General features: G+C 35.8%; 1 protein-coding gene and 1 pseudogene across 1 annotated transcript in view; one reads left to right on the forward strand and one right to left on the reverse strand.

Moving 5' to 3' along the window:
* Nucleotides 1-10,990, reverse strand: part of LOC140326712 (ovochymase-2-like) — a 40,896-nt gene extending 29,906 nt beyond the window's left edge. The window contains exons 1-4 of the mRNA XM_072405563.1: nt 10,804-10,990; nt 3,887-4,005; nt 759-852; nt 434-574 (exon numbers count right to left, since the gene is read on the reverse strand). Coding sequence (XP_072261664.1) covers nt 434-574; nt 759-852; nt 3,887-4,005; nt 10,804-10,927 — 478 coding nt within the window. The 5' untranslated portion in view covers nt 10,928-10,990. The remainder of the gene's footprint in view (nt 1-433; nt 575-758; nt 853-3,886; nt 4,006-10,803) is intronic.
* Nucleotides 1,091-2,510, forward strand: LOC140326713 (poly(A) polymerase alpha pseudogene; annotated as a pseudogene).
* Nucleotides 10,991-11,450: the final 460 nt, after the last annotated feature.

Raw genomic sequence — 11,450 nt, forward strand, 5'->3', positions numbered from 1 at the left:
TTCCTCACTCATAACCTCATCACACGCACGGATACAAGACTTCTCTAGAGCTGCTCCAACTCTCTGGAATGGTCTTCCTCGTCCTATTCAGCTTGCTCCTACTTTCTGCTCATTTAAAAGAGCGCTCAAAACTCATTTTTTCAAACTTGCTTACCCTTCTTCTTCTGTCTTTTGAAGCCTTCACTACTTCCCACCACTACATATCTCCCCTCCTATTGTGTGTAAATTCCCCAACCTACTAGATTGTAAGCTCTTCGGGCAGGGTCCTCCCCTCCTGTATCACTGTCTGTATTAGTCTGTCATTTGCAATCCCTATTTAATGTACAGCGCTGCGTAATATGTTGGCGCTATAAAAATCCTTTTTATTAATAATAATAATAATAATAATAATAATAATAATAATGGTGCATAAAATATTTGCACTTGTACTTACCTGGCACCTTGCTTGGATCCACAGCTTCATACTTTGCTTCAAATCCCTTGTCTGATGTTCCACTATTAGTTGTAAATGTCACAGAAAGCCTGTTTCCGACTGAAACTATAGGCCCAGGAGTAATGTGTCCACAATATACACCTGAGTACAAAATATAGAAAAAAAATGGAACAAGTAGACAAAGACATAAATCTTTAAAGCCACTAAAAATAATATTTTGGTGGAGTTTTCTGTATTTATATGTTTACAGGTAGGGTATTTAGATGTAAAATCTGCTAAAAAATGTATTTGTTTGTGTGAAACAGACTGACATTTGTATACATACCCAGCACTCCAATATTGTCTTCTACGGTGACTCTGTCTTCACTGCAAAGGGTGCTGCTTTCTATATGGAGTTCTACAAACCACAAGTGGACTACCTGCAAAACATAATTTGTATGACTGACCACCTATTGTATAAACATATATTATATGAATATATATATATATATATATATATATACAGTATTTGTGTGTGTGTAACACTAAGGAGTGATCTTCAAAGCTAATTGTGTTTATTTTTTTTGACACACCCGTTCATGTCTACAACGTTCATAAGGCAAAAGCAGCAACAGCCATTTGCACTCCAAAGACATCCGCAGCTTCAAAGGAGGATTCATGTCTTTTCCATCTGCAGACAGAGAGACTCCACAACAACTGACCCCAAAGAATTTTGGCATCACCACCCCTATCGGCCTAGCAGTACTGAAGGAGGAAGATCAAATTCTCACTCAGAAACTCATAGACACTCATAGACACAAGTTTTATGGGACTTTTGAAGAAGATGAGGAATTACAGCATAATGACTTGGTTTTGGTTATGTTAAATAGTTTGGTGAAAGATTAGCTTGGTGAACAGAAGCACTTGCCTCAAACGGAGAATGTTGGAGGTAAAATATTTACTTCTGGATTGTATGGTTTAGGGGTCCATACTAAAGGTGCTGATGTTGATGCCCTGTGTATGACAACTAGACATGTTGAAAGGTCTGACATTTTTATGTCCTACGAGAAGTTAATGCTTCAAGACCAAGTGAAGGACCTCCATTCTGTGGAAGATGCCTATGTGCCTGTTATTAACCTCTGCTTTGATGGGATACAAATTCATATTGCATTTGTAAGACTTGCACTTCAGACAATTCCTGAGGACTTGGACCTGCAAGATCTCAGCATTCTAAGGAGCTTAGATATAAGACGTATACAAAGTCTTAATGCTTGGTGTGTAACTGATGAAATCCTTCATTTAGTCCCAAACATTGATAAATTCAAGCTAACTTTGAAAGCAATCAAACTTTGGGCCCAATGTCGTAATGTATATTCCAACATCTTTGAATTTTTTGGTGGCGTTTCTAGGGCCTTGCTGGTGGCAAGAACATGTTAACTGTATCCAAATGCTATAGCATCCAGGCTTGTTGGGAAATTTTTCTTGGTCTTTTCCAAATGGGAATGGCCTAATCCAGTACTGCTGAAGCAACCAGAAGAATGCAATCTTAATCTGCCTGTATGGGACCCAAAGGTGAATCTCAGTGAACACTACAACCTGGTGCCTATCATCATCCCAACCTATCCGCAGCAGAATTCAAGTTACAATGTCTCTCTTTCTACAAGAATGGTCATGGTGGAAGAGTTTAAACAAGGGCTGGCCATAACCGATGAGATCTTGTTGGTAAAAGAAGATTGGACAAAACTTTTTGAGGCTCCAATATTTTCTCAGAAATATAAACATTATAAAATCCTATTTTCAAGTTCAATGACCAAAAAGAAGAGCCTAGAATGGGTTGGTATTGTGGAGTTGAATATCTGTATAATTATCAGAACTTTTAAAAGGAATAAATTCATCACCTTAGCTCATGTCAACCCTCAATCATTCCTTTCCCCTTTTAGTGAATTCAGAAAAGGAAGCATTTCAGACACCATGGGTAATCGGACTTGTATTTAAGAAGATGGAAAACTCAGAAAACATCACTGATGACTTCACTTCTGACATCCAGTCCTCCACAGACACAGTTTATAGACAGGCTATATACAACAACGTTTTTTAAATAGACATGAAGATTGCAGCCATGCATGTGAAAAGGAACACACTTTATCAGTTCCTACCCTCACATGTGCTGTCTAAAAAATAAAAGCATTCTAAAGAAAGTGTGAAGCTGGTGGGCTTGAGTAACATAGTCTGGACATAATAATACAAACATAGCTTGACAACACCAAGCATTGCATAGAACAGAACAAATAGGGACCTGCAGTTGTTTACACAGTTCTGTAGGAGATAATGAGAGGATGCAACAACACCAAGTGAAAGCTGTTTTTTTCCCAATAAAAGTGAACCTGTTTTTTGCTTATGCAGGAAAAAAGTAAAAGACTTGACTGTTTAAGAATAAGTTTGGAGGTGCTGGAGAAGCCAAACTGGAGATGGAAATTGAACTTATATTTTTTGGGCCTTCCCTAAGTTAGAGACATTTTGGAAACAGGTTTGCAAATATATTTACCAACTCACTGGTCTCTATTATCACTGGCCAAGGGACTCTTCCTTTTCTCTCTAATTTAAATACAAAAGATATACAAAAAATCCCTCCTTATTCATTAGGTCAATGCTGCAAAAGCTTGTGTTGCTCCTCTCTGAAAAAAACACCAACCCGCCTAGTGACCCAGAATTATTATTATGCATATGGAAGATCCCGCAGCCTTTATTAAAGGGAATGCAGAAATTCATTCAGACTTGTTTCTTGTGGCATAACTTTTATACCCTTTCCACAGAAGTCTCTAATGACTACTAATTTAACAAACTACTCTTGATTAAGCTTTATCCTAACGATTCTTCACTCCCCCCCCCCCCCCTCTTATCTCCGTTTTCCCCAATCTTCACTCGCAATAGCTCTGTTTGTTGTTTATCTTGTATATATATATATATATATATATATATATATAAATATATATATCTTTAAAAGCATTGTTAGTTAGTGGAAAAACTGTTGAGTATCTCACTTATATTTTTTATTTTGTTACCTGATGATGATTTTTTAAGATTATCCTGTTCTAATTCTTATGCTTTGTACTAATGTGGTTCATTATAGTTATTTTTTTTTTTTTTTTAAAGAATATGATTAGGAAATATGAGAGCATTTGAGTTCCATAGTTTCACATCTGATGTATATTTTTCCAAATTACTTATACTACTATTACTTATACCAATTTAGTGGTAATACCAATAAAAAATTTGGTAATGTGCATACTGTAGGTGTGGTTTGGTTCGTATGAGCTTGTAGGTATTTGAGGCAGTTAAAATCTCATAATCTATTACATTTATTTCTTTCATTTATAGTTCAGATTGAAAACTTCTGCTAATATTTATTGATTAAAAATTCTGTATTTGTTTGAGATTAGTCTCTGGAAATTGAATAAACTTGTAAACACTTACTTTGTTGTCAGGAACTGTTATTTCCCACGCACATATTTTATCATTTTCATAGCTTGAGGGGTAATTTAAACTGGAAAAGCTTCCTGAAGATCCAGAGAGGTAATGTATGGAACTGCAGCCTGTATGATAAGTAAAACAGAAATACATTTAACAATCATACTATATTTATTCATTAATACAATTAAATTAAATTCAATTAAATCTGTCTCCAACTGTGGTAGCTGTGCATATACTTGTAAAAAGAAAACAAAGAACCAGTCACCAGGAGTTTTTGTAGTTGTCTTGCAGCTTTTTCTGTTACTTGCTAACCCTTCCTGTTCTGAATTATTGCTGCGTGGAGGCAGCCTTCATTGTAGAGGAGCAGGGCTTTGCTTCCTCTTGTTAGTGCCAGCCTCCGGATAACTAGTGATCTGATGACTGATAGAGGAATAGTTTGGGAGCAGGTGAGGTTCAGAAAGCAGAGTTCCACTAAATGAAGCATAAACGTGCAAATGCTTGTCTGCCAGAATTTGAGTATAGCTTTGTCTCCAGCAAGGAGAAAAATCAGAAACACAGTAGTGATGTCAAAGAGACCTGCTTCAAAATAAGGTTTATAGTCAGAGACAATTGATATGCTGCATATCTACAACTATCAGGGTTTAGGGACATTTAGGGACTATTTGTAGGCACAAATAGATTTTGTAGGCTACCGCTTTGGTACTATGAAAATGCTTTGAGAAGCTACATCAGGCTTTCTTAAGCAGCCATAAACAGCCACACTTACTACAGCAAGAAACACATGCAGAATGTCCAAACCTGGCCACAATTTAATATATGTAAAAAACTGTATAATAACCACAAAGCAAAATACACTCGGAAAGGATACACAAGATAAATGTCTGAAAGGCTACTGAAAGGTAACACAATTTCTATTTGCTGGAAAACATTTTCCCTCTTTTCTTTTTTTTTTTAAGTAAAATAGAGCAGTATTGGTGCACAATCAAAGGGCACTGTCACTCCCAAAACAATGCAGATACATTTCTTGCTAAATGCTCAAATCCAGATGGACGTCAGAGGATTGTCACTGAAAATGATCTTTTGTGCAGCAACCAGGAGAGGAATAAAAAGGAAATACCATGGAATGCCTCTTTAATGACAGTCTGAGTCTGATGGTGTAGCTGACATAACATCTATGATGGTGCACCCAAGAGCACTCTAGGCTTTTGGATATGTAAACAAGAAATGCTTTTAAAGTTAGATAAACATGCATAAAATACATTTAATGCACATTTATTTTATGGCAATGTTTTTGTTGAAATCAATGGTCTGGCGACAGAGTTTATTTAGCTGAGCTCCTGCACTAGCAATCTGCAGCAGTCTTTATCATCAACCTGCTGCTGGGATAATAAACTCTGGGCTGACACAAGAAGTTATCAATTAGCAATTAAACCTCGAAGAGCATTCTTCAAGCTCCAGGCAGTTGATGTTGCATGACGCCTAAAACTGACATGTGTATTTATACTTATAATCTAAATTAAGCAAAAATTACAATTTTGGAAAAATGTAGATACTGGTAAAAGACCACATCGACGGAATTATGTGTTCCAGAATATGTACCAAATACTAGAAACTCCTTAAGGAGTATGCTGATACACCTGTCCTATATCAACCTCAGATATTGAGGACATACCTTAACAACCCTTGCAAATAGGGATTAGAGGTACTTTTTAGCTTAAAGTATGTAGGCAAATGACACACCCCTTCTATTCACCCAGTTTGCAGAAAAAAAAACGAATGTCAAAAATAATTGGTTTAATTAGCAATTGCCTACCCATAGTAACAGTAGATATGTTTAGAGAAAACCAAAGACCAGCAGGTATAGGAAAATAATGTTATACCAACTGTGATAAATAGTGGTGGAAATGTTATGATTGAGGATTGCATTTCTGCTGCAGCCACACTTCATATTAAAGTCTGATTGTTGGGAATGCAAGGCCATCCATCCATCTTTCAACATCTTAATGATCCAAAGCATATTAACAAAACTACCAGGGAATCGCTTTGAAAAAGAAATAGATGGTCATGAATGGCCTAAAAACCCTAATTTAATCCTCTAAATATTGTATGGAGTTTCAAAAAGGCAGTTAATGGAAGGAAGCCGACAAACATTTAGCAACTTAATTTATTATGCAAGAAGGAGTGATAAAAAATCAACATAAGTAGTACAGCTGATGGACAGGTTTGCAATACACCTACATAGGGCCATTCTGCTAAAGGGGGCAATACTAGCTTTTGAGGCCAAAAGTGTTCTTTCTTTTTCCACAGTACACTATACAGTAACATCTACAGTTATTTTTGTTGAATAAATGATGTAAAAGTTATATCATCTTTGTATTTATTCAGGTATATCACCTTTATCTAAAGGAATAGTTTTAATGGAGTCGACAATTTTCATTGGATGTGCTTACTTTTTTCACATAACCTTATGCTTCTATATGGGTGTGGCAACATAGCATGTTTGTGCCAGTCTTTTATCACAAAAATATGTATGTAGAGAACATAAGTCCAAAGTAAGTACACATGTTAATAACTCTACCCAAGATAAGAACAGTTTTGACATATTTGACTCTAGCATAGTATGTCAGCAGAGAATCCAGATAATTTTTATCTGTCAACCTTGGCCATACTGAACACGAGGATAAAAGAGGTCAACCAAATATGTTGTATCTACTCGTGCTTGGGAGGACTATTTTAGATAAAGTGCAGTTAAATATTAAAATAACTTTATCTACTTATCATTTTCCGGCTACAGCTGTCATCCATGATCTCTAGATCAGTAAATATGTTTTTTTTCTAGCAGATAACAGGTAAAAGCAAAACAAGTTTAAAGCAAAAATATTACAACAACTGCATTTGGCTTTATATATATTGTACAACAGTGGCTGTTCTGGGTCAGCAAAGAGCTTATGGTGCCGAATAGCGGGCCTTGCATTAAAATTCAAAGTCTGCTTATACTTTACGAAAGGGAGGGAAAACTCTGGCATCACCAATCACAGATCCATCTATTGACATCATAGGCATTACATGTTTGGATTTCCATGGAATGTTTATTGATTTAAACCAAATTATTACTATGCTTAGGTAGGTGGGAGATTGGATGAAATAGGACCTTAACACTGGAGTTCAGCTTTAACTAGACACAAAGAAAAATGAATACTAAACTATAGAACAAAAATCAAATTGAATATTATAAAAAAAAATTTGAACCTAACTTAAAATGACACACACTATAATATAGGGCTTTCAATCTCTCTCTCAAGATTTCCCAAACATCTAATTCTATCAATCTCTCTCCTTTCCCGAAGTTCCTACTGAGATTCTGCCTTGTGTCCCTTTCCATCTTCTATACACATGCCTGAATAAAACACACAAAGCTCTGGCGACATACACAATGCTGTTACTGCATGTGATGGAGCGGGGCAATCATTCATTGGTTGCGCGGAACTGGGGGACTGGGGAAAAGGAACTTTCTGATTGGCACAAACATCATAGGGGTCATTTTGGTGGTTTTTGGCCCCCTATATCAGTCCTATTGATTTCTGTATTTTGTCCACATTACCACAAATTAAAATTTCTATGCTCATCCCACTCCACAGAGGTACCTAATCCAAGGTATTTCAGCATGTTTAGGCAAAGTCTAAATTGATGTTGTTGTTAAAAACTTTAAACCCCCAATCAGCTTTTACCCACATTAAATGGCATTCAATTTTTGTTATATTATAAAGAATAGTAAACCTCCTGCTATAAGCCAGTTATTTCACCCTATATATTTATAGGATTACTAAATTCCGTGGGTCCTAATATCCTTGGCATTTAGATTGGGAGGTATATTGTTCCATAAAGCAATATAGTTTGTGAAAAACTCTAAAATTTGGTTTATGACAAATCACGTTTTGATGAATAGTTCTTTTCTATAAAACAGAAAGCAATAGGTAGAGATTTGACCTCTATTTTTCAGTGACTGAAGGTCATATGAATTCCTTTATTTCCATCAGGCATGCCTAATGAAGCTTATTTAAAGGTCTCCAATGGCACTGATCCACACCTAATTATTCTCCCCTTCTTTAAGTGTATTCAGGCTTGTGGTAGAGAAGAGATCACTTTATCCCTGACTGCCATATTTTAGATCCTACAGGATAACTTCAATGTCATCTGATATTGTCTATCAAGAAGTGCAGTGATGTGTACAGGTGATTGCAGATTAAAGGGAAAATGGATGGTGGGAAGTCTAAAATAACACTGTAATAGGAGGACATTTCTCTATTCACAGTAAATGTTCATGGTGCATTGTTTTTTCCTAAAGATCCCTTCAATGCTCCTGCGCTACTTATATTTCTGACTTGACAAATAAACCTCTATCTACCCTCTCTGCTCTTCCAATGACCTATTATTGACTTCCTCACATACAACCTCCTCACCATGCATGGTTCTAAGACTTTTCCAGGGCTGTCCCCACTCTCTGGAACTCTGCTTCTTATTCTAGGCTTGCTTCTACTTTTTCCACATTTGAAGGAGCCCCTATAACCTATCTTTTCATACTTGCGTTCCCATCATTATTAACCCATCACTAATTAACCACCATTCTGTAACCCCCCCTCCTATTTGTACTACTTTCCCCATCTCATAGATTGTAAGCTCTTTTGGGCAGGGTCCTTTATCATTGTTGTCCATCATTTGAAACCCCTATTTAATGTACAGCACTGCATAATATGTTGGCACTTTATAAATAAAGTTTATAATTAGTATAATTAATAATATATTATATAATATATTAATTAATATAAAAAAAGTTGATAAAAAAATAATATGTTAACCCTAGAATGTCCAGAGTACAGTTGTTGCTTGCGATTTCCAGGTGCAATATCCACGTTCACATATTGCCCAATGCATCTTGCAAATATTCACTAGTCGGATATCACTAAAACAGTTCTCTTGCTGGTGGAGTGTAGTCATGAGCGTAGCTCTTGGTACAAGTTCTCCAGAAAATTATAATGTGTAAAGATTGCATTTAACCTTGTACACTTAACTCCATCAAAATGATTGATGTAAAAGCGCATCCATCCAGGAGTGGTGTCTGTCATATATTCAAAGAATACAATTCTGCAGGGACTAATTAGACACAAAAGGCAGACAATCTACAGATTTCCAGACAACAAGGACCAGCATGTACTGGAATATGCTTCTAGACTATAAAAATACTGTGAATTAGTGTCTTATAAATGTAATATATTTTTAAACAAATATACTATACACCTATAGTTCTGTACACCAGAGATTACTGTAAGAAATGCCAGATGCAATAGGTAGTATTATAACATAAAAAATGCCTTAAAAACAATAGTCAGTTATCAAATTAGCAAACATGCTTTCTACTTGCATAATAAACTGTGTCATTTACCAATCTGCAACTAATCACAAAATGTTTTATGCCCTAATTCTTCTTTACTAGTCAATCCAGGATTTTTATTCAAAATACTGGGAATATTATTATAAAAAACTACACTGTCCATCCAAATATAACACAAATTGTCTGTACAAGATTAACTGATGTTTTTGTCAAACTGCTACTGTGTATCAGAGGATATGTCCATTGTTGCCTATCAAACAGGAATCATTTCATCATCATGTCTGCTGACTTTGAAGCCCATATACAAGCTCTATGGAAAATATGATTAGGACATATCTTGATGTATGGAACAAATAAAACCTTAATTCTGCTAAATGCCCACAGTGAGCCCTCATCATGGTGTGTCACACCATTTATAGTGCACAACGCTCTCCTGAGTAAAGCCAATCAATTTAACCCTTCTGACATGATAGTTGTTACAATAAATGGTTTCTATATGTTTATTAGGTAATACGGTATGTTATCAAAGAATATATTAATAGCAAAATGAAAAACATATGTTGACTTGGTTATTCTGTTACTAAAATTTCCAATTTAGCTTTCATCGGAAGATGTGTTCCCAATGAAAAAAACCCTCTTCTATCACTTCTGTTCTGGTAACAACCCTTAAGTTTAGGTTCACTTTCTGTCTCAGTAAAAATAGTCACAGATAGTAACAGTCAGAAGAAACAGAAGATGATTATCTCTATTAGAAACACAGAAAGCAATGAAACCCACCAGGAGATCTAACCATTTCCTGCCTTCCATCTAATAGTACTTAGCCACATTCAACTGGATGTGTTCTTGTAATGTTGAAGATGTTTTGCAGCTTTCAAAGCAGCTCCTTCATTTTACCAGTGTGGGAAATACCCCCAGAATCTATATCCAAACAGCATAAACACCTTGATCAAATCCCCATGAAATGTGCTAGAGCAGATGTTTCCAGGACCAGGAGGTGTGAAATTTCCTACATTGGTAGAACTGATGAAGCAACATAGAAAATACACTTTTAAACGTTTTCAGGCAGGTCATTATTGCAGAAAGGCGATGCCACTTCTGAATAATCTATTTTACCTGTCTGATTGCAGCAGAACTGTTAAAAAACTTACCTATGCATGCTTTGGTTGCAAAGACATTCATAAATCACAACTTCTCATGTGGAAGCTGGGACTAAATGAATAGGGAAGGTGACTATACAAGGTTTAGTTCTGCTTTAACATTACAAGACCAGCTAAATGTGATTAACTAATGCTAGATATCCAATGACTTTTATCCAATAATACAAAACTAATAAAAAATTTCATCATTTACATAAACTTTAAATGATAATTCACACCATGCTGGTTTTGTAGGCTGATTTTGAAGCTTCAACTAATTTTAATGGTAATAAAAATTACATTGCTGTTGTGATCATGGAAACAAAGTAACAGTGGAACATAGGATGATCAGTGATCATATAAGTGTCAAATTGTAACTATAAACTCAGACTCACCACTGTCTTTTGATTTTGGTTCTTCAACAAAATTCAGCACTATTAGTGCAACACAGGCAGCGGTCATCAACACAAATAGGGCAATCAAGATTCCCTCCAGAGATGACAATTTTTTTGACTTCATCCTGTCGAAGCCAAGAGCCCACAGTAAGTGAGCTCACTTCTTAGAGAAGTGATGGAAAGGTGAATCAGGAGAAGAGCCACTATTAGTAATCAGTGTAATATACTTGTTTCTATCAGATATATCTATATTGCAGTGACCCTTGATCGGTTCACTACGCAGATTTGTGCTGGTTTAGGAGAAGCAAGTTGCCATGCACCAGTGCAATATAATGGGCAATCTTCTACTTGTTTTCTACTCTATTTCTCCCACAGTTTACTACTGTACTTTTTCTAACTTCACATGTGAAGTACAGAACATGTATATTATTTATTACCATAAATATCAAATCTAAATTAGAGTAATATTAAATAAATCAGAAAAAACATTACCGTATTTTTTGCCGTATAAGACGCACTTTTTCTTCCCCAAACCTGGGTGGGAAAAGTTGGTGCGTCTTATACGACAAATACCGTGTTTCCCCGATTTTTGATAAAATAATTAAAATAAGACACTCACCCGTGAATAAGACATCCCCGATAGCCGA

Source organism: Pyxicephalus adspersus, chromosome 3 (assembly GCF_032062135.1).
Source record: "Pyxicephalus adspersus chromosome 3, UCB_Pads_2.0, whole genome shotgun sequence".
Lineage (NCBI taxonomy): Eukaryota > Metazoa > Chordata > Amphibia > Anura > Pyxicephalidae > Pyxicephalus > Pyxicephalus adspersus.